The sequence below is a fragment of the Dipodomys ordii genome, unplaced genomic scaffold (genome assembly GCF_000151885.1).
Source record: "Dipodomys ordii isolate 6190 unplaced genomic scaffold, Dord_2.0 Scaffold1, whole genome shotgun sequence".
Lineage (NCBI taxonomy): Eukaryota > Metazoa > Chordata > Mammalia > Rodentia > Heteromyidae > Dipodomys > Dipodomys ordii.
Genome location: NW_012267217.1, coordinates 63878862 through 63902399, shown reverse-complemented (window position 1 = coordinate 63902399; position 23538 = coordinate 63878862). Strand labels below are relative to the sequence as shown.

General features: G+C 47.8%; 1 protein-coding gene across 1 annotated transcript in view; it reads right to left on the bottom strand.

Annotated features, from left to right (window-relative positions):
* Positions 1-1632: 1632 nt before the first annotated feature.
* Sag (S-antigen; retina and pineal gland (arrestin)) overlaps positions 1633-23538 on the bottom strand; it is a 31978-nt gene continuing 10072 nt past the window's right edge. The window contains exons 7-16 of the mRNA XM_013022640.1: positions 19590-19666; positions 18744-18879; positions 18090-18174; positions 14255-14327; positions 10505-10642; positions 9981-10058; positions 7986-8009; positions 6580-6635; positions 2561-2570; positions 1633-1898 (exon numbers count right to left, since the gene is read on the bottom strand). Coding sequence (XP_012878094.1) covers positions 1796-1898; positions 2561-2570; positions 6580-6635; positions 7986-8009; positions 9981-10058; positions 10505-10642; positions 14255-14327; positions 18090-18174; positions 18744-18879; positions 19590-19666 — 780 coding nt within the window. The 3' untranslated portion in view covers positions 1633-1795. The remainder of the gene's footprint in view (positions 1899-2560; positions 2571-6579; positions 6636-7985; positions 8010-9980; positions 10059-10504; positions 10643-14254; positions 14328-18089; positions 18175-18743; positions 18880-19589; positions 19667-23538) is intronic.

Here is a 23538-nt window from a genome sequence, read left to right as displayed (position 1 = left end):
AACAATCCATCCCCAGGGCTGGGCTCCGCACCACTGGCCATAGAGTGTCAGTCCTTATGACCAAAGCTAAGCCTATTGGATTCTTTTTTTTCTTTTTCCAGTCCTGGGACTTGAACTCAGGGCCTGGGCATTTGTCCCTGAGCTTCTTGTGCTCAAGGCTAGTGCCCTACCACTTGAGCCACAGCGCCACTTCTGGCCTTTTTCTATGAATGTGGTACTGAGGAATTGAACCCGGGGTTTCATGCATGCTAGGCAAGCACTCTACCACTGAGCCACATTCCCAGCCCCGCCTATTTGATTCTTCTTGCCAAGAACTATAAACTGGGAGAGCAGAGACTGGGGCACACAAATGGCTACACAGACCCAGACAGCATGCCCTTCATCTTCTGGGCTGAGCTTCTGCTGGCCTGTGCCCACCCCAGACTTGGCTGCTCAAGTTTACCTTCAATAAGGGTTTCTTACCACTCCATTCCAGGCCCCCTGCTCCCCGCTTTGTGTGTGTGTGTGTGTGTGTGCCAGTCCTGAGGCTTGAACTCAGGGCCTGGGCACTGTCCCTGAGCTTCTTTTGCTTAAGGCTAGCACTCTACCACTTGAGCCACAGCTCTACTTCCAGCTTTTTCTGTGTATGTGGTCCTGAGGCATGGAACCCAGGGCTTCATGCATGCTAGGTGAGCACTCTACCCCTGAGCCACATTCCCAGCCCTCCAGGGCCCTTCTATTACATCAATTTCCTCTTTATCTTTTTTTTTTTTTTTTTTTTTTTGGGTCTGGTCGTGGGGCCTGAACGCTGGGCCTGGGCGCTGTCCCTGCTTCTTTTGCTTAAGGCTAGCACTCTACCACTTGAGCCACAGCTCTACTTCCAGCTTTTTCTGTGTATGTGGTCCTGAGGCATGGAACCCAGGGCTTCATGCATGCTAGGTGAGCACTCTACCCCTGAGCCACATTCCCAGCCCTCAGGGCCCTTCTATTACATCAATTTCCTCTTTATCTTTTTTTTTTTTTTTTTTTTTTGGGTCTGGTCGTGGGGCCTGAACGCTGGGCCTGGGCGCTGTCCCTCAGCTCTTCAGCTCAAGGCTAGCGCTCTACCACTTGAGCCACAGTGCCACTTCCAGCTTTTTTCCTTTTGCTTATGTGGTGCTGAGGAATCGAACCCAGGGCCTCATGCATGCAAGGCAAGCACTCTACCACTGAGCCAACTTCCCAGCCCTTTCCTCGTTATCTTAACCACGTCTGTACTCTATAGAAACTTAACCTACAGCCTAGAGCTCAAGCATGGCCTGGATACCAAAGATGAATCAGTGATAAAGGTTTTGTTTTGTTTTTTGCCTACACTTGTTTCCTCATCAGTTTGTTCCCAAGGGGGTCCTGGAGAGAGGATTAGTCAAGAAATTAATCCCCCCTTCCACACAATACATTTTCAGAGAAGCAACTTGTATATACTAGAAACCTGGGAAGCCCTGGACCCACCAGGACCACTAGGTGAGCACAGAGACTTCCGGTGCCCTGTCACCTTGTAGGGCCAGGGCTGGCCTTTCTTCTAGACATTTTGCTTACCATTCAGTTCCAGCAGCTTTTCTGTTGGTGACACCAGTCCAGTTCCCTAGCAAATCAGCCTGACTCAAGCTCTCAGGACTCAAAATACAGCTTTATTTCTGGAGGGAGATTTGTACTTTCATATCTAGCATAACCAAAGGAGAACTGGAGCTGGGGGCGGGGGGCGCAAAAAGGGAGGGAGGCCTGAGCTGCGGCATCAAGAAGCATAGCACAGCCATTTTCAGGCATCCGGAATGACTCTTCACTCATCCTGCACAGCCTCCTCCTTCTTCCCTTCTGTGCCCTCAGAATCTTTCAGATTTTGGCGAGCAAACTCCTCGAAAACCAGGTTTTCATCCTGAACACTAAGAGAAAACAAACATTGTGATCAGTGAGTCCTCTTTGAAGCTGAGGATGAAATCTCCAATGAATTAAAACCCTTGATCTTTTTTTTATTGCAGCAAAGGAAATGATCAAGGTTTACCCAGAATGAAGCAAGGAAGCATGCCACTTTGCTCAAGGGTTTTTTGTTGAAAGACTCCATAACAAATTAAAATAGAAAAACAGCCAGCACCAGTGGCTCATGCCTTGTAATCCCCGTTACTCCAGAGGCTGAGATCTGAGCATGGCAAATTGAAGCCAGCCTGGGCAGGAAAACCAGGGAGACTCTTATCTCCAATTAACCAGCAAAAAGCCAGAAGTGGAGCTGCAGCTCAAGTGGCAGAGCACTACAAAAGCTAAGGGAGAGTGCAAGACCCTGAATTCAATCCCTAATTCCAGACACACACACACACACACACACACACACACACACACACACACACACACACACACACACACACACACACAGAAAAAGACCCATAAGAAATGTATCCAGGGTAAATGGGTACACATGCCTTAAAGTTCTTGTGTCTAAGCCCTTGGGAGCAAAGCGACACAGGAACTTGTGCAGACACCAGCAAAGGGGCCTGCATGGGAAGAGAAATCACAAGATACAGGTAATCAGAGCGGCATTCAAATGGCTTACCTTTCCTTTGCTGTAAGCCAAAGGTAGTGGGGGAGAGAGAGGGAGAGAGAGATTAGCACCACATCTCCTGTAGTTTGAGTGGTAATAAAAGCTAGAGATATGTAATTGCATGTGATTTACATGCTACCCATGAGCTGTGCTACCAGAGTTGCACCCCACAAACCAGCCATCACTTTTAACAGGGTACTACACCCTTTACACCCTAAAACTGCATCTCCAATTACCATTGCACCTCTAAGGCCCTTTCTCCGATGGTCCTCACCTTCTGACATTGCTCATCGTTTCCAAGTATTTCTGCCTAAGTTTGGACACACTCCAGGCCACAGCCGCCAGGGACAGGCCTGACCATGCGGCTCCAGGCACAAGAGCTCCCCCCTGCCCCCCCCCGCCCTCAAGGCTGACCTCTGGGCCCTGGCCTCCACTAGCACCCCAAGGTTGCTCTAGAGCTTGGGCCACCCACTCCAGGCTCTTCCCTTTTCAAATTCTGCTGACATGTTGCCTTTTCAGCATCAGGTCAGGTTTTCCTGTGGTGGGATTTCCACCACCTCGAGTGGGCTTTGTTCTTTTTTAGTTTCCTGTCCACCTAATAAAAGTCTGGCATGGTTAAAAGCTACTGAGGGGGCTTGGTGGTAGAGCTTGCCTAGCCTGAATGAAGCTCTAGGTTCCATTTCTTGGTACCATATAAACAGGGAAAGCCAGAAGTGGCACTGTGGCTCAAGTGGTAGAGGGCTAGCCTTGAACAAAAGAAGCCCAGGGACAGTGCTCAGGCCCTGAGTTCAAGCCCTAGGACTGGCAAAACAAAAACAAAAGCTACTGAGGGCCAGGTACCAGTGGCTCATGACTGTAATCCTAGCTACCCAGGAGGCTGAGATCAGAGGATCAAGATTTGGAGCCAGCCCCGGCAGGAAAGTCTGGGACATTCTTATCTCCAGAAGCAGAGCTGTTGCTCAAGCAGTAGAGCACTAACCTTAAGAGAAAAAGCTAAGAGACAGCGTCCAGGCCCTGAATTGAAGCCCTAGGACTGGCCCAAGATTTAAAAAAAAAAAAAAACAAAGAAAAAGAACGAAAGCTACTGAAGGTGTAGAAGGGCACTGTGGACGGGGCTGATGGTGAATCTCTGCTTTTATACTTGAGCCCACTTGGAAGCCAGCAGGATCAGCACGGGCAGAGGTACCTTTGAGAGTCACTGGGACACAAGGACCCCAAAGACAGGCTGGTGCCCCACAGTGCTCAGCATAGATAGGCATTAGCTGGGACCCTCGGCTCTGAAGTCTACCACGGGAGGATCCCGTCAGCACCCCTGGACTGGGTAGAGAGGCAAGAGAGAAGGGATAATAAAATGTGGGGGAGGCTAAGGGTGTGACTCAACAATGGAGCACCGGCTTAGCAAGCAAGAAGCTGTGAGTTCAAACCCCAGTAACACCATAAAAATAAAATGGCACCAGGTACTGGTGGCTCACCAGTAATCCTAGCTATTCAGGAGGCTAAGAGCTGAGGAGCATGATTGGAAGCCAGCCTGGGCAATAAAGGCCATGAGACTTTCATCTCCAACTAACTATTAGAAAACCTGTAGTGGCATTGTGGCTCAAAGTGGCAGAGTGCTAGGAACAGCACCCAGGCCTGAGTTCAAGCCCCGTGACTGACACTTGAGCTACAGCGCCACTTCTGGTTTTCTGGTGGTTTATTGGAGATAAGAGTTTCACAGACTTTCCTGCCCGGGCTGGCTTCAAACTGCAGTCCTCAGATCTCAGCCTCGTAAGTAGCTAGGATTACAGGCGTGAGCCACTAGTGCCTAGCAAAGTGAATGTTTTATCCAGACAGTGTGAGATGCCTAATGTAAGGGCCATAGTGACTGAGTCATAATGATTAGTTCCATAAAGTGAAGAAAAATAACTCCATTTTTCCTAAATCAAGTTGCAAAGTTTGTCTTAAGGTCCAGAAAGCAACCCCATATATACTATGACATGCCCTTGGGTGACACTCTTTATAATTTCCATAAAAGACACATGAAAGCATCTTAATTCCATACACAATACAGCTGAAGTGAAGGTATGTGTCAAGTGGTAAAGCCCCAAGGTTGAGTGAAAAAGCCAAGCAAGAGCACAAGGCCCAGTATAGGAAGAAAACAAAACATTCTTTATTAGGATAGTTATAAAGAGTTGTCATGCACACAGGTTCATTTTTCTTTTCATTCCTGTCCACCAATCTATTTTTCTGTAAGTGGAGACTTTTGCCTCAGAATTTGTGAATTTGCACTTATGTTATTTCTGTTGTTTCAATTACTTGTTTTGTTTGTTTTTGTCATTGTCATGTCAACTCAGGGCCTGGGCACTGTCCCTAAACTTTTTTGCTCAAGGCTAGTGCTCTACCATTTTGAGCCACAGTGCTACTTCCAGTTTTCTGATGGTTAATTGTAGATAAGTCTCATGGGCTTTCCTGCCCAGGCTGGCTTTGAGCTGCAAATACTCAGATCTCAACCTCCTAAGTAGCTAGGATTACAGGCATGAACCACCAGCACCAGGCTACTCTTTTATTCTTCTTAGCTAGGAACCAAACCTAGAGTCTGGCACATGCTAAGCATGTGCTCTGCCACTGAGCTAGCTCCTTCACTTCTCACTTAAGTTTTCTTTACTCTCTTTCTGAGACAGAACTGTTGCTATGAAGCCCAGGTTGGCCTCAAATTCATGATGTTCCTACTTCCACCTCCCAAATGCTGGAATTAAAGAAATGTACCACCATGCCCAGCCTCTCATTTAGCTTTCCTTAAAAGCGATTCCTCAGGCTGGGAAGGTGGCTCAGTGGTAGAGTGCTTGCCTTGCATGCATGAGGCCCTGGGTTCCATTCCTCAGCATCACATAAGCAGAAAAAGCTGGAAGTGGCGCTGTGGCTCAGGTGGTAGAGCGCTAGCCTTGAGCTGAATCGTTGAGGGACAGCGCCCAGGCCCAGAGTTCAGGCCCCATGAACGACAAAAAAAGTGATTCCTCACAATTGAATACATATATCATCCAGCTCATTCCTTTACAATGATAGTGAGATGATTTTTGATATGTTCCCAAGCTCCTGCCTCTATTTTTTTTTGCCAGTCTTGGACCTGAACTCTGGGCCTGGCACTGTCCCTCAGCTCTTCAGCTCAAGGCGAGCATTCTGCCACTTGAGCTACAGCGCCACGTCTGGCTTTTTCTGTTTATGTGGTGCTGAGGAATCGAACCCAGGGCCTCATGCATGCAAGGCAAGCACTCTACCATTGAGCCACCTCCCAGCCCCTTGCCTCTATTTTTTTACTTAGCATCGATATAGGAGTTGATGCATTTATAAATCAAATGAGCGAGGGTAGGACCCCAGCCTGACCCTCTCCTAATGTTTTCTGTAGTCTCATTATAATCACCACTTCTAAAAGTATATATCACCAGCCAGGTGCTGGTGCCTCACGCCTGAAATCCTGGCTACTCAGGAGCCTGAGATCTGAGGATCATGGTTCAAAGCCAGCCTAGGCAGGAAAGTACGTGAGACTCTTATCTCCAATTAACCACCAGAAAACCAGAAGTGGCATTGTGGCTTAAGTGGTAGAGCGCTTGCCTTGAGCTGAAGAGCTCAGGGACAGTGCCCAGACTGAGACCAGGGGGAAAAAGAAGTATATCATCTTATGAATGCCTGGAGAAGGGCAAGCTCAGTGCTGAGCAGATCCTGAAACCCCAAGGATGACAGCTGGAAACAGGCTGAGTCCAGAAAGTCTAGGTTGCTGGGCACTCATGGCTCACGGCTATAATCCTAGCTAGGATTGCATTTCAAAGCCAGCCTGGGCAGAAACCACTGAGCCACCTTCCCAGCCCAAGTCTGAGATTCTTATCTCCAGTTAACCACCAAGAAACTGGAAATGGATCTGTGGCTCAAGCTTGTGTACAAAAGCTTAGGGACAGCACTCAGGCCCTGAGTTCAAGCCCCAGGACAAGCACCAAAAAGAAAAAGACTAGGGATGAGTACGTAACACATCTGCCAGTAGTAAATGGCTAGAGACTGACCTGAGTCCTCGGGCTGGGGGTGCATGAGGCGGAATGGCAACTCAGTGGCCACTTCACTAGAAGGAAAGAAGAATGCAAATGGATAAGTACACACACACACACACACACACACACACACACACACACACACCCCTACAGATCACATTCAGAAAGCTGCACTGCAGAGATTGACAAAAGACAATTCAGTTGGATTTAGAACAAGAGGAAGCAAGAGTGAGGAGGTGGTTGAGCAGACATTAGAACTGCGGGCTCTGGAATGCGGTCCAGGCATGGGGAAGCAGCCAGCGTTTTTAGGTCTGCACACCTCTGGTCAGTAATTGCAGTGACGTATTGTGGGGAGAGCTAGTGCGAAAACTTAGTCAAAGTGTGTGAAAACCTAGTCAAAGATTAGTTTTTAAAATATTGTTAAGCTGGGCATTGGTAGCTCAGGCCTATAAGCCTAGCTATTCAGGAGGCTGAGATCTGAGGAATGCAGTTTGAAGCCAAGCTGGGTAGGAAAGTCTATGAGACTCTTATCTCCAATTAACCACAGAAAAAGCCAGAAGTGGCGCTGTGGCTCAAGTGGTAGAGTGCTAGCCTTGAGCAAAGGGAGCTCAAAGACAGTGCCCAGGCCCAGAGTTCAAGCCCCAGGATCAGAAGAAAAAAAAAGCACAAAAAAACAAAACACATAGGGCTGGGAATGTGGCTTGGTGGTAGTGTTTGGGTAGTATATATGAAGCCCTGGGTTCGATTCCTCAGCACCACATGAACAGAAAAAGCTGGGTCTGGGAATGTGCTTGGTGGTAGAGTACTAGCCTTGAGTAGATGAAGCTCAGGGACATTATTTAGGCCCTAGGTTCAAGCCCAGGACTGGCCAAAAAAAAAAAAGTGTGTCTGTGTGTCTGTGTCTGTATGTTTCTTAGTCTGGTGCCAGTGGCTCATGCCTGTAATCCTAGCTACTCAGGAAGCTGAAATCTGAGGATTGCAGTCCAAAGATAGCCCAAGCAGGAAAGTCCATAAGCCTCTTATCTCCAATTAATCACCAAAAAAACTGGGGCGTTCTCAATGGACCTAGGTAGTGGGGATGGGTATATAACACTGTAAGTACACTTAATGCCACTGAGTGGTACACCTTAAAATGGTTAAATGATAACATTCCTGATATATCTATTTTGTCACACTCACACATGCACATACATACACGTGACAGTTGTGTTGCTAGTTTTTAGGGGCTGGAGTGTTAGTTGTACATCCTTGTCCAGAGGCAGACCTGTTTACAGTCTCCCTGGCCTCATACCTACTAGCCACACACCAGAGGAAGTAGGCATTCCACACAGCCACTCAGAAACTAGCTTTTGCTGGCTTCTGCTTCATCCCCCTCTCCCTGCCCTTGGCCTCCTGGGCGCAAGGGAGAAGAAGAGGCTTACCTGGATGTGAGCTCTCCCAGGAATCTAGGAAAGACAAAACAGAAGCTCTGGTGACTGTCATCTCACTTGCCCCCACTCAGGAGCAGAACGCTTCCTCCCTCAACAACTCACAACTCCGGGGATGGCTGCACCCCATCATGTCCAAGCTCAACCCCTCCCCTGTGCTTATGACCTACTCTCTTTCTCAAGATGATTGTCCAAGAAGCAGAATCACCTTGGTTCAAGTGCAAGCCACAGAATCAGGATTCCCCAGGCCCCCCCAGGTGTGATGGTTCACACCTGTAACCCTTGCACCCTCTCAGCAAGCTGAGACAGGAGCATCAGGAGCTACACTCACCGTGGGCCACTTAGAGAGATGCTGTCTCCAAACAACAGAATCTCCCAGCCACAGCCACCAGAGGCCAATCACAGATGTCCCTGTGCCTGCCCCTCCATAGCCACAGGGCATGGGTTCTAGAGCCTCTGTGGACAATATTCATGTCTCTTAAGGAAAATGCTGTAGTATTTGTGTATAACCTTCACGTCTTCCTACATACTGGAAATCATCTCCTATAATACTGAATACAAGTCAGGTGCTGGTGGCTCAGACCTATAATCCTAGCCACTCAGGAGACTGAGATCTGAGGATTGATGTTCAAAGCCAGCCTGTGGCAGGAAAATCTGTGAGACTCTTATCTCCAATTAACTTCTAGAAAACTGGAAATGGTATTGTGGCTTAACATGGTAGAGCACTAGCCTTGAGAGAAAGAGCTCAGAGACAGTGCCCAGACCCTGAGTTCAAGCCCCATGACTGACAAATAAAAAAAAGGGGCTAGGAAAGTGGCTCAATGGTAGAGTGCTTGCCTCCTATGCATGAGGCCCTGGGTTCGATTCCTCATTAACACATAAGCAGAAAAAGCCAGAAGTGCTATGGCTCAAGTGATAGAGCGCTAGCCTTGGGCTGAGGAGCTGAGACAATGCCACACAACCAACCAAAAAAAATAAATAAATAAATAAAGCAAGAAAGCAAGCAAGAAAGAAAGACTGAATACAATGCAATGCTATATAAATAGTTGTGAGACTATATCATATAAGGGAATAACTAAGACAAAAAGTCTACATATCCAGTACATATACATTTCTTCCCAAATACTTCTGACTTGTGCATGGTTGAACTCATGGGTATGGACCCAAAGTTACTTCTTCTTCTTGATGGCTAAGTGAAATTCCACACAGTTTTTAGATCCATACAGGGAAAAGGGAAGAAAGCACCAGTCTACTTTGAAAATGATAACAGAGCACAAACATTGTACTGATCAGACATCAGAGCAGATATATTCTTTTTTGCCCCTGGTGAAATCTGGGTAACATTTTACCTACTTAGAAACATGGTCACATGCATGAACTCGCATTTCACAGCCAAACTAACCAGGGTTCATGAACATAAAAAGCCAGAGTCTTTGGCAACAGGATTAGGAAGGAAAGTGAAATTTTAAGTTGTTGTTTTTCATCTTGGTGAGATTAAAAATACTGATTTCACCAAAAAATAACTAAGATTGTTTCTTAACATTATGGGTATATGCTAGGTGCCAGTGGCTTACACCTGTAATCCTCGCTACTCAGGAGGCTGAGATCTGAGGATCATGGTTCAAAGCCAGCCCTGGCAGGAAAGTCCATGAGACTCTTATCTCCAATTAACGACCAGAAAACTGGAAGTGGTGCTGTGGCTCAACTGGTAAAGTGCTCGTCTTGATCTGAAGAGTGCAGGGACAACTCCCAGGCCTAGAGTTCAAGCCCCATGGCCAACAACAAAAAAAGATTCTGGGTATCACCACTCTTGTATGGAAACAAGACAGAGCTGCGAAGGCTGGCAAATTAAATCTCCCCAAAGATTCCAGACTATCTGGGAATCAGCAGGAGTGTGGAGGACCTTCCTTGCTGTCTGCCTGCCTGCCAGTCAGCCCTGACAGTTCTCACCAAGATGCAGCAGACCAGACCCTGGCTCCAGACACTTACCCTGACACTGTAAGCTTCACCTTGATGTGGTAAGACACCAGGATGCCCAGAACAGTCCGGTCTATGCCTTCCTTAAGGCTGCCCAAACAGAAAGGAGAAGGATGAGGGGAGTGCTAGGAAGCAGAGCAGAGAAGGAACCCTTCCCTCTTCCTCCTGGTCCACTGACCTGGTCACTCTAGCAGGGCCTCAGACATGAGGGGCAAGTAGTCTAACTCTGAGATGGCAACCGTTAACCACACCCGTCAGACCCATAAGAAAACGGAAGTTCTCAGCGGGCTCCAGTCACTTGCCCAGCACCACCCACTGGGTAGGAAGTGAGGCTGGGTGGGTGCAAGGCTGTACCCCTCGGGGGAATCATGACAGCATGCCAGGGAGGGAATGAGAGCCCTGCTTGGGCCCCCAGGTCTGTGCACTGTGCCTTTAACACTATTCCATCCTGTCCTGCTGGGGTGCCAGCATTCAGACGCCTGGGGACAGGACATCATCAGCCACGTGGATGGCCATTCTCTGGGCAGAGGACTCACATGGTGCTGGAGGCCAGGTTTGTATCCTCATGCTTGATCTTCCCATCCAATGCAATGCCTCTTCTCTCTCGATTGTTAGCCAGCAGGGGCAACAGAGTCAGCGTCTTGGTCAAAGTGCCATTTGGTGGCACTTTTTCTCTGAAGAAAGAAAACAGAGGACATTTATAAACATCAGAGTCACTATCAACCCCACAAGACGCTATTTGCCAGGGAGCATTTTCCAGGATCAAAGTTCGCTGGCGACTTACCAGGACAGGGACACGATGTCAGTGGAAGCTCAGCATACACAGGCTGAGTGACAAACAATATTGCACATTTCCTCGAGACCCTCAGCCTACTGGTAAGAGCTGAATTTATAGAACATTCTATGCAGTTATATAACACTACTGATGGGGCTGGGCACTAATGGCTCATGCCTGTAATCCTAGCTACTCAGGAGGCTGCCATCTAAGGATAAGAGTTCAAGGCCAGCACATGCAGGAAAGTCCCTGAGACTCTTATCTCTAATTAGCCACCAGGAAACCAGAAGTGGAGCTGTGGGCTCAAAGTGGTATTGTGCTAGCCTTGAGCAGAAGAGCTTAGGCTCTTCAAGCTCCATGACTGGCAAAAAACAAAAAAGATTACTGCAAAAAAAAAAAAAAACTAATGGGCATGGTGTCACATATCTGTAATCCCAGCACTCAGGAGTCTGAGGGAAGAAGAGTGCTAGGCCAGCCTGAGCTACCGAGTGAGTAGCTTAGTCTCAAAATACAAGACAAAGCCAAAAGCAAGTTATGACCAGCTGTCCAAAATTCAGAGAGCCCAGACGGTCTCTTCCTGAGCCCGGTGAACAGCAGGTACTCTATGGAAGGGCCACCAACAAGACCATATGGGAAAGGTTTATTTTTTTCTTTGTATTTGTGTGTGTGCGCACTAGGACTGCAGTCAGAACTCTGTGCCTCACACTCTCAATTTGCTTTTTCTGTTCAGGGTTGATTCTTTACCACTTGGGCCATATCTCTACTTCTGGATTTTTGCTGGTTAATAAGAGGTAAGAATCTCTTGGATTTGTCTGTCCTGGCTGGCTTGGAATTTCAATCTTCAGATCTCAGTTTCCTGAGTAGCTAGGATTGCAGGCTTGGGCCACCAGCACCCTGCTGAAGAGGTCATTTTGTACTCAAACAGTTACTGTTAGGACAGTGAGCATGTGGCCGATGGTGGGCTGGGGAGCTGCACGAGGCCAGAGCCTTGTGAACAGCACAGACCAGGCTCGTGTGTGTTCAAAACAGTACATGTGCTCCCTGCTGGAGACGCTCCATCAGCAGTCGGGCTACAGGACCCTCATGCCAAGGGCAGGTATGGGGCAGGCGCAGGGACACAGAATCACTGGGATCGCAAGGCCGCATCTAAGCTGGATACCTGGCCCTGTCATTCATGTGCCTTGTGCTGAAGGCTCTTGCTTCCTGTCTGCCATAGCCATGCACCCACCGGTTCTGAGCCTGCAGAGCCCTGGCTGCTCGCAGCATACCATAGCCTAGTGCCCAGCAGAAGGCGGCAGGGTGCGGCCTGACCATGTTACTCCATGAGGATTGCAAGTCCCGAGACGTCTTCAGGGCTGAACTGCCCCCAGGGAAGGACTTCCCTGGGGAGTTTAAAGCAGCTTTGGCTTATCCTGCTTCTGGAGGATGCAGGAAGATCTTTATAGAATTTGCTGGAGTCACCGGTGACCCACATTGTCCCATCTAACTCTAGGTGGAATCTCTAAGGAGCTCGATTAGAGCAGCAGCAGTGACAAAAGCAGAGTGTTAAAGGGACTGAGGTAGGCGGGGTCCTTGGGGCTGGCCTGGTGATGAGGAGCAGCAGTTTGCCAAATGACTGTGCCAGGTCTCTAGGGGTCACCTTCTAGGGTTTTTTGGGGCCTGGACTTGGACAACAGGCAGCTGGTACAAAGTCAGATCTGATCTGACTTGAGGAGCTCCAGGAGTAGTGGGGTCTGGCACAGTCACTCATACTGAACGACCTCTAGTCTGAGATGCACTGTGATGATCTTGATTGTCAGCTTGAGGGACTGATGTTCGGGGACATAATTCAAGTGGTAGAGCTTGAGCCCCTGAGTATAACCTTCCCCCTCCCACAACTATACATATGTATGCATATGTGTGTGTATGCATTGTATATATTATAGGTAGATTTTAGAGGAAATTAACTAAAGCAGAAAGTCCCACCCTGAATGTGGGTAGTACCACCCCATGGGCTGGGGGCCTAGGTGGAATAAGAAAGCTCACTGGGCCACCCCTCCCTCCTGGCTGCCATATTGAGAAGTCTGCTCCACCACACCTTCCTGGCCGTGATAAACTGGAACCTTGAAACGGAACCAAAGTGAATCTTGCCTTTTTTCAGTTGTCCTAAGTATCTGTCTCAGTGACAGAAAGCTAATCAGCAGCAGACACGATCTGGCCTAGCTTCCAATCTCCCTCCCAACCCTCACAGGAATCTCAGAATGGCTTCCAAAGCACCCATGGTTTTAATAAAGGACGCGACAACGGAGTCTAGATTGGGAGAAAATCTGGAACATTTGGCCCACTCTTGCTGAGCTTCTGTTGAAGACCAACCAGGACCTCCCCCGCCCCAAGAAGGCAAGTGTGTGCCCTGGGACAAACCACGGGCCCGGCTTAGGGAAGTCTGCTAATGACTTGTGCTTCTTTCCTACTTCCTTCCTTTGTAGACTTATATTTAGACATCAGCTCAAATTTGTTTTGAGCAATAGTTTACGCTAAGTATTACTTTTAAGTATTATGTAATATCATCTCAGTAAATCAGCTTATCTTTTCACACTGTCATCCTACTACTCCACACCCTAAACTTCCTGTAACCCTGGTGACAGTTCTTGTGACAGTACTTTGAACGCACCAGTTAAGCAAAAAGGACCTTCCAAGGAGAGGAGAGGGGTATAACTTCTCTCTCTCTCTCTCTCTCTCTTTCTCTCTCTCCCTCTCTCTCTCTCTCTCTCCTGGTATTAAATGAATCTATCTGACTTGGTGGCACAAATCAAAGCCTGCCCACAAGAAAAAGTCATCACAGGATTTTCCTTTGGTTTTGAAAAATCATTTGCCACAATGAGCTCACAGCAGAGCCACCTTTCTAGTCCAGTTGTCACTGGTACAGGATTTTCAAGCCAGGTGCAGTGACTCATGACTGTAATCCTAGCTACTCAGGAGGCTAAGATCTGAGGATTGTGGTTTGAAGCCAGCCAGCCCAGGCAGGAAAGTCTTAACTCCATAAACTACTCCAAAAAAAAAAAAAAAAAAAGGTGGAAATGGAACTGGGACATGAGTGGTACAGTATGAGCCTTGAGCGAAAAAAGCTCCGGGAGAGAACCAAGGCTCTGATTCAAGCACCCCCCCCCAAAAAAAAAAAGATTTTCAAGTGTAAGAGTCCTGGCTTGGGCAGCTGCTTTCTGACCATCCGACAACTCATGCCAAGATTACCCAGAAAAGCCCTGTTGTCCACCAGGTGATACCCCCACCTTGATTCCTCTCCTCACTTCTTAGCAAGGATGCCCAGCATCTTAGACCTCCTATGGTCTAAGCTGCTAAACTTTCTTTGCAGTCCTCCAAGTGAGAAAAGGGAAGGAAATGGAAGACAGAGAGGCTGGGGTGGTGGTGGTGGTGGTGGTGGTAATGTTCTAGTTCCTTCTTAAGTTAAGGAACAAAGAGGACCCTAACAACAAAGGCGGGCTACCCAGGAAGTGGAAATACAACCTCTACTTACTGTATTTCCTCTGTGGCCACCGGCTTGGCGTAATAGTCACTGGAGTAGAGAACCACGTTGGCCACTTGCTCCACTGCAAAGGGAGGACACAAGCCAGGTGAGGAGCTCTGGGGCCCTGGTCATGGGCGTGCGGCCCCCCAGCTTCTCCGGTGCTCCAGCCGGGCTTCTCCATCTGCTTCCGGTTCCTCCTGACTTAAAGGCTGCCATTTCCAAGTTCTGTGCTCAGGTCACTTCTCTTCACAGATAACTTGTTCTGTGCCAACTTTGGACTCAGCCACACTGTCAGGCCTAGCTCTGGGATCCCCTCCTCTGCTCCCTCCTGTGAGTGTCCTTGATCCTGCTCTCCAAACCCAGCCCCTTTCCAACATCCCCTGCCCCCTTTTTTTGTGGGTCGTGGGGCTTGAACTCTGGGCCTGGGCGCTATCCCTGAGCTGTTCAGCTCAAGGTGAGCACTCTACCACTTGAGCCACAGCACCACTTCTGGTTTTCTAGTGGTTTATTGGAGATAAGAGTCTCACAGACTTTTCTGCCCAGGCTTTGAACAGTGATCCTCAGATCTCACCCTCCTCGGTAGCTAGGATTACAGGCATGAGCCACTGGCGCCAGCCTCCAACATTCTTTATCTTACCTAACGATCATCAGCATTCACATTCTCCAAGCTTTCTAGGAACCAGCTAGAAGCATAGGACTGAACTAAGGATGTAACCTAGTAGAAAGGAGGTTAGGCCCTTTGGCCTGATAATGGGCTCAAATTTTCTCTGCTTAGCCATGAACTGTGAGGTGAATTCTTAAACTCCTGTAACCCTCAATCTTCCTACAAGTGAAATCAGTGATAATTACATCTAACTCACAGGGAAGTTGTGAAAATTAAAAGAATAAGTTTGGCTGGACGCCAGTGGCTCGTGCGTGTAATCCTCGCTCCTCAGGAGGCTGAGATCTAAGGATCATGGTTCAAAGCCAGCTTGAGGAAGGAAAGTCTGTGAAACTTATCTCCAATTAACCACCAGAAAACCAGAGGTAGCTCTGTGGCTCAAGTGGTAGAGTGCTTGCCTTGAGCTGAAGAACTCAGGGATAGCACCCAAGGTCAGAGTTCAAGCCCCATGACCAACCGAAAAAAAGAATGAATTTTGGGCCAGATGTGGTAGCTCATACCTGTAATCCCAGCTACTCAAAAGGCAGAGATCAGAAGGATTGAAGTTCAAGGCCAGCTCAGGAAAACAGTTATCAACACCCAATTATAAAAAGATAAAAAAAAAAAAAAGATGCCTTAGGTAGGAGAATTGAAGTCCAAGGTTGACTATAGGAAAATCATGATACCCTACCCCAAATTAACTAATCCATTTAAAACAAAATAACTAAAGCAAAAAAAGGGCTGAAGTGTAACTCAAGTGATAGAGCCTCTGTCTGGCAAGCACAAGGCCTTGAATTAGAAATTAATTAAAAATAAAAAGATGATTTGTAATCTCTTTAAGATTAAGTTTGAGGGATAAAAAAAGAAACAATGTGGGACTGGGAACATAGCTTAGTGGTAGAGCGCTTGCCTAGCACGCATGAAGCCCTCGATTTGATTCTTCAGTAACCACATAAACAGAAAAAGCTGAAAGTGTGCTGTGGCTCAGATGGTAGAGAGCAAAAGAAGTTCAAGGACGGTGCCCAGGCCCTGAGTTCAAGCCCCAGGACTGGTACAAAAAAGAAAGAAAGAAAGAAACAATGTGTGCATTCAGCACAGAGCTCAGCTGATAGAAAGTTATTAACATTTTGTCTCAGAAAATTCATCATCTTTTTCCAAGGTTAGTAGCTTTGTTGTTACAATTCATATAACTTTGAAGAACAATTCTATTGTGTGTGTGCACACACACATGCATGCGCATATATTTTCAGATAGGGTTTTGCTACTTATCCATGTCTGGCCTCAAACTTATCATCCTCCTACCTCAGTCTCCTGGTGGCACATAATCAAAGTACCAAATAATTCTTTCTCCACGCTGTTGCTAAGGTTGAAGGTTTGTTCCTGTCCTCTTACTTTGCATGCTGCAGTCTGAAGGCCACAGTGACGGTATAAAGAAGTCGGGGAGGTGACTAGGTTATAGGGTGAGGCACTCAGAACTAGGATTAGTGCCTTCATAAAGAGGCCCCTTCCATCACGAGTGGACACAGTAAGATGGCACTCGGCTACTCGGAAAAAGCCTTCACCAGACTGGAAGCCTGGCAGCACCTTATCCTTGGACCCTCCAGTCTCCAGAACTGTTTATAAGCCACATGGTTTGTGGTATTTTGTGAGAGTTGCCTGAATGGGCAGACACCCACTAGTCTGAGGACCAGTGTATTAGATGCTACATGTAACATGTTACATAACTACAGGACCTAATAAGACCAAAAGGCATATGAACTAAACTAACATACCATAAAAATGTAAGTCAAATCTTGGGAGCAGGGTGATGGATCACACAAGGGACTCTATCTCAATTAACTGCCAAAAAGCTGTGGCTCAAGAAGTAGAACATTAGCCTTGAGTACAAAGGTTCAGGACCATTACCCAGGCCTTGAGCTCAAGCCCTAGACCCACACTAAATTTTTTTTTTTTTTTGGTCGGTCGTGGGGCTTGAACTCTGGGCCTGGGCGCTGTCCCTCAGCTCTTCAGCTCAAGGCGAGCGCTCTACCACTTGAGCTACAGAGCCACTTCCGGTTTTCTGGTGGTTTATTGGAGATAGGAGTCTCACGGTCTCTCCTGCCGGGGCTGGCTTTGAACCGCGATCCTCAGATCTCAGCCTCCTGAGTAGCTAGGATTACAGGCGTGAGCCACCAGCGCCCGGCACTACAATTTTTTTTTTTAAATGAGTTTAGAGGTTACTCTTCCAGGTCAGCCCATTTTGCACCTTGATGTCCTGTGCGATGATGTAGGAATAACACACGGTCATGGAAGTACATGACTAGGGTCAGCCATCCCAAGAGGCCATGGAGATGACACGTCACACTTCACCACTTACAAAGCATTTGCATCCGGGCGCTTTCCTTCCAGCCCCGGGAGGAGTGAGGAGGCAGCAGGGAGCTGCCCCTGTGAATTCTGAGACTCAGCTTTCCATCCAGGGCCTTTCCTGCTATTTGTGCTGCATTTGTCAACAAAAATTCTCACTGGTCCCTTCTCATGAGATCTGGCTCTAGTTGGAAAGGAACAACAGAACCATGAGAGGATCAGGGGTCTTGTCAGCCCCAAAGAAGAGGATTCGAAGGTCCTACTGTTAGTCACGACAGAGAGGAAGAGAGGACACAGAAAGACCTTAACAGGACTGGGAACGTGGCTCAGTGGTAGAGCACTTGCCTTGCATTCATGAGGCCCTGGGTTCGATTCCTCAGCATCACATAAGCAGAAAAAGCTGGAAGTGGTACTGTGGCTCAAGTGGTAGAGTGCTAGTCTTGAACTAAAGAGCTGAGGGAGAGTGCCCAGACCCAGAGTTCAGGCCCCATGATAGACAAAAAGAAAGGAAAGAAGGAAAGAAGGAAGGAAGACCTTATCAGACTACAGTAGCCCTCAGAAAATATGATCAGACTGAGGAATTCTAGAACACCTTGCTTTCCAGTTTTCAAAAGAAGTTCCTACAGGGGAGGCACAGACATGAAGGGACAAGGGGTGAACAAAGACAGCAGTGCTATTCACTGGACACTATGGAAAATGAACAGTACAACTTGTGGGTAGGGGTGAGAGGGAAAACTAGGAGAGCGTGAAGGAAGGGGTGACATTATCCAAAAAGAAGTGTACGCTTTACCTGACATGTAACTTTAATTCCTGAATGTATCACTTTTATACTAACAATTAAAAAAAAAAAGGAGTTCCTACCTAAGACTTTGATTTTCTTCACCGTCTTCTCTGTGTTATTGGTCACGGTCACGGTCACAGGGATGGCCTCGCCATGGAAATACAGCTGAAAAGGCAGGAGGTGAGTGGGGCAAGGTGGCATCTTTCAGCTCAGGAGTTGGCTCCTCCCACTTTTTCCCTCCTTTATTTAAATCAAGACTGTTTAATCGTCATGCATGCTTCTCTCTTCCTCTTCCCAGTTTCCTGTCTGTACCCCAAAGATGGCTGAACCCAGGGCCTTGGGCTCCGGTTTGGCTTTTGGCTCTTGTGCTCAAGGCTGTGGCTCGTGAGCACCACTTGAGCCATACCCTTCTGGTCTTACTTTTTTTCCTGGTGCTTCCCTGGAGATAAGAGTCTCACAAACTTTCCTGCCTGGCTGACTTTGAACTGCCATTTTGAGATCTCAGCCCCCTGAGTAGCTAGGATAACAGGTGTGAGCTACAAGCACCTAGCTCTTAGGGCTTTTTAGAGTCAGCCTTTTCCCAAGAACCAAGGTGTCTGAAGATGAGGTGATAGCCACGTTTCCTCTAGAGAAAGGTCTAGAACAAAATCTGTACAGGAGGATGAGGAAGCCAGCCATTTACAAACTGGTGCAGGAAGAGCAGTGTTAGGAATTGGGGAGGGGGCAGTGGTTACCTCTTTGCTGAGGGAGACAGAGAGGTTCAGCGGCTTGTCCGACATGAAGAACTGCCAGGAAGACTCTGCACAGGGCTGGGGGCCCATATCAGGTGGAGCGTGCTGCACCTTCCGGATGAGCAAGCGCACAGAGCTCCTGAGGGAAAAGGCGCGGAGTCCAGATGAGTGTTGGCTACAGCTTGGCCTCCCCTCTCCCCACAGACGAGCTGAGGGTTCAGGAGCACTCCCGATGCCCTCAGTAGAGGAGGGAAGGCACGGGCCTTGTCCTGAATCACCTGTCTTAGTCCCTTCTTTGTGTGTGCACAGGCCTGAGGTCAGGATCCCCCCCAGTGGCCTCCTTCATTCACTCTGTCAGGCTGTCAGACCAGGCTTCGGAGTGCTAAGTGACCGTGACACCTTGTGATTGCTATGGTAAGCACTTAAGAGATGTGCATGCAGGACATGGGGACTTGAGGGGACAGGAAGGGCTCAGGACCAGGGGAGGGAGCCTATCTGGATAAAGAAAGAAAAGAGAGCCAGGCACCAGTGGCTCACACCTGTAATCCTACCTACTCAAAAGGCTGAGATCTGAGCATCACCAGCCCAGGCAGGAAAGTTCATGAGACCCTTTTTTCCTTCTTCTTCTTTTTTTTTTTTTTGGCGGATCCTAGGGATTGAACTCAGAGCCTGGGCTCTGTCCCTGAGCCTCTTTGTGCACAAAGCTGGCGCTCTACCATTGAGCCACAGCACTGTTTCCAGTTTTTTCTGTTTATGTGGTACTGAGGAATTGAACCCAGGGCTTCATGCATGCTCGGTAAGCACTCTACTACTAAGCCACATTCCCAGCCCTTTTCCCACAATCCTTACTTCTTGGGGATCTTGTCCTCTTCTCCATCTGTGACGTCTGTGGCAAAAGCTTTCACCTCAAAGTCCACCCCACAGCTCTGTTGAAGATGAGAACAGACAGGGCGGGAGTTAGTACCGCCCTTCCCTCCCATACCACGGGGATGGGGGCCCTATCCTTCAGGCGGTCTCTGAAAGACTAGATGTCGAAGTGTGCTGACCATGACCCGCTGACGTGGGCATGAGGACTGGGAGTGCAGGGAGCTCGGCCTGCAGACCCTCGCAGGTCCTCAGATGCTCTTTGAACATGCCTCTATTACACACTTCCAGTTTTCTACAGCAGGGGAACAGATAGCAGGTGCTCACAGGGCTGGGGCGGAAGCTGCTAATGCCGGGCCTTCTGGGGGTGTGAACACCCTGACCCTAGCAGCCATCTGTGCCCAACTGCAGCCAAGTGTGGCCAGCAGCCATGATCACAGTGCCAACAACTCGTCTGGGATAAAACCTCTTCATTTTTGAATGAAAGCTTCTCTTTTCAATTTGGGAAAAGAGGCAGAGGGAAGAAGGGAAAGTGATGAAGAGTCGCGTGTAATAAAGGAACATCGTGAACATGTCAAAAAATAACCCCTTCGTGCAACTAATTGATGTTAAAAAAAGAAAAAGAAACAAGAAACCACTTTAACTGAGTGTTGGTGGTTCACGCCTGTAATCTTAGCTACCCAGAAGGTTGAGATCTGAGGACTGAGGCTCAAAGTCAACCCAGGCAGGAAAGTCCATGAGACTCTCAATTCCAGTTAACTACCAAAAAGCTAGACGTGGAGCTGTGGCTCAAATGGTAGAGCACCGGTCTTGAGCAAGAGTTTAGGGATAGTACCCAAACCCTAAGCTCTAGCCCTAGTACTGGCACCAAAAAAAAAAAAAAAAAAAAGCCAAAAGTGGAATCAGGTGCCAGTGGCTCACACCTGTAATCCCAGCTGAAAAAGAAAACAAAAAAACTTTTTTTTTTTTTTTGTCAGTCGTGAGCCTTGAACTCTGGGCCTGGGCGCTGTCCCTCAGCTCTTCAGCTCAAGGCTAGTGCTCTACCACTTGAGCCACAGCTCCACTTCCAGCTTTTTCTGTTTATGTGGTGCTGAGGTATTAAACCCAGGGCCTCATGCATGCGAAGCAAGCACTCTACCACTGAGCCACCTTCCCAGCCCTGAAAACAAAAAACTTTTTTTTTTTTTGGTCCGGTCGTGGGGCCTGAACTCTGGGCCTGGGCGCTATCCCTCAGCTCTTCAGCTCAAGGCTAGTTCTCTACCACCTGAGCCACAGTGCCACTTCCAGCTTTTTTTCTTTTTGCTCATGTGGTGCTGAGGAATCGAACCCAGGGCCTCAGGTATGCAAGGCAAGCGCTCTACCACTGAGCCACCTTCCCAGCCTAACAAAAAACTTTTAAGCACACATGGGTCAAACAAATGTATCTGCCAGAAACTTTCAAGCCTCAGATCCCAGCATGACTTCTGGGTCTCCCACACAAATCCTTCACAACCTGGCTCATCTCAGAAGTAAGATTTAGAATATAGCCTAGAAAATAGAAACACATGTGCAAAATCACACTCATGATGTAATATTTAGTTGTGCCTTGTGTAATACACATTCTGTTTCTATTCTATTCCATTCCAGCCCAGGTGTTTACTTGGTTTTTTGTGGTACTGGGGTTTAAACTCAGGGCCTCATACTTGCTAGGTAAGTGTTCTACCACTTAAGTCACATGTCCAGCATCCATCCTAGGTTTTCAAATGTGTTTTTTTATTTCTTTCTTTCTTTTTTATTTTTTGGTCTGTCATGGGGCTTGAACTCAGGGTCTGGGCAGTGCCCCTGAGCTTTTTCACTTAAGGCTAACACTCTACCACTTTGAGCCACAGCACCACTTCTGGACTTTGCTGCCCCACCTGGCTTTGAACCATGATCCCAAATCTCAGCCTCCTGAGTATCTAGGATTACAGGAGTGAGCCACCAGTGCCTGGCTTGCTTGCTTGCTGATTGGCTTGCTTGCTTTCTCCCTTTCTCCCTCCCGCCCTCCTTTCTTTTCTCTCTCTCTCTCTCTCTCTCTCTCACTTTCTGTTTCTTCTTTTTATTTATTATTATTTTTGAGAGGCCGTACTGAGGCTTAAACTCAGGGTCTCATGCTTGCTAGGCAGATGCTCTACTGCTAAACTCTTAAATCCCAGCTCTAATCCCCAAACTACGAATAGGTCATGACCCCACAATGATAAACTCTGCCCTCTCCCTTGTCACCTTCTGTTACTGTCCCCTATAATCCATGCTATTATGGTCATATCTTAGGACTCTGGCCCTAAGGTCTGTGAGTGCTCGCACCTTTTGCGCTCTGTCTGTCTGTCTCTTTTTTCTCTCTCTCTCTCTCTCTGTCAGTCATGGGGCTTGAACTCTGGGCCTGGGTGCTGTCCCTCAGCTCTTCCACTTGAGCCACAGCGCCATTTCGTTTTCTGGTGGTTTATTGGAGAAAGGAGTCTCACGGACTTTCCTTCCCAGGCTGGCTTTGAACCTTGGTGGATTACAGGCATGAGCCACTGGTGCCCAGATCTTTTTTTTTTTGGTCCGGTCGTGGGGCCTGAACTCTGGGCCTGGGCTCTGTCCCTCAGCTCTTCAGTTCAAGGCTAGCGCTCTACCACTTGAGCCATAGCGCCATTTCCGGCTTTTTTCTTTCTGCTTATGTTGTGCTGAGGAATTGAACCCAGGGCCTCGAGCATGCAAGGCAAGCGCTCTACCACTGAGCCACCTTCCCAGCCCCATGGTGCCCAGCTCTTTTGCAGGCAGAAGGAAGGAGTGGAGGTGGAAAGAGAGTGCTTTATCACTTTGAGCCACTTCTGATTTTCTGGTAGTTAACTGGATATAAGTGTCTCACAGACTTTCCTGCCTGGGCTGGCTTCAAACTGTGATCCTCAGATCTCAGCCTCCTGAGTAGTGGGATTATAGTGTAAGCCAACAACCCCCAGCTTTAACAATATCCTCCCTTGCCTCTCACATGCCTATGGTCATCTGATTTGGCCTACTGTTACTTATTTTTGTCTACTACTCTCCATTAACACGAGACCTGGGATGGGTCAGGTCTGCTGTTCATAGGACGTTCATGGCTAAACACTGCTGAGATGAGGGATGGGTACAAGGTCATATTGATATCACCATTTTTATGAATGCTTGACATTTCCCATGTTTCAAAGCTATTGATAAACATCTACTGCAGGTCTGGGCACTGGTGGCTCACTTCTGTAATGCTATCTACTCAGGAGGCTGAGGTCTGAAGATTCTGGTTTGAAGTCAACCTGGGCATGAAAATCCAGGGAAATTCTTTCACCAGTTAATCAGCAAAAAGCTGGAAATTTTTGGAGCTATGGCTCAAGTGGTAGAACACCAGCCTCAAGCAGAATAGGCTAAGGGACCTGAATTCAATCTCCAGAACTAGCACAAAAAAATTCTATTTAGGGATCCAGGCATGGTGTTGCATACCTATAATCTAGACTCTTGGAGTCTGAGGTAAAATTGTGAGTTATGAGACCTGTCTGAAAACCAAATTTATTGGAGGGATGACAAGAAATGAGTCCATAACATTTCTTCTTTTTGTTACTCCTGTGCTAGAACTCTGGGTCTGGGCTCTGTCCAGTTTGCTTAGAGATAACATTCTACCATTTGAGCTGAAGTGCCACTTCCAGCTTTTTCTGTGATTAATTAGATTAATTAATAAGAGTCTCACACAGACTTTCTTGCCTGGGCTGGCTTTGAACTGTGACCCTCAGATCTCAGCTTCCTAAGTAATTAGGATTAAAGACATGAGCCTTTAGCACCCAACTCCATGACATTTTTTTTTTTTTTTTGGTCCGGTCGTGGGGCCTGAACTCTGGGCCTGGGCGCTGTCCCTCAGCTCTTCAGCTCAAGGCTAGTGCTCTACCACTTGAGCCACAGCGCCACTTCT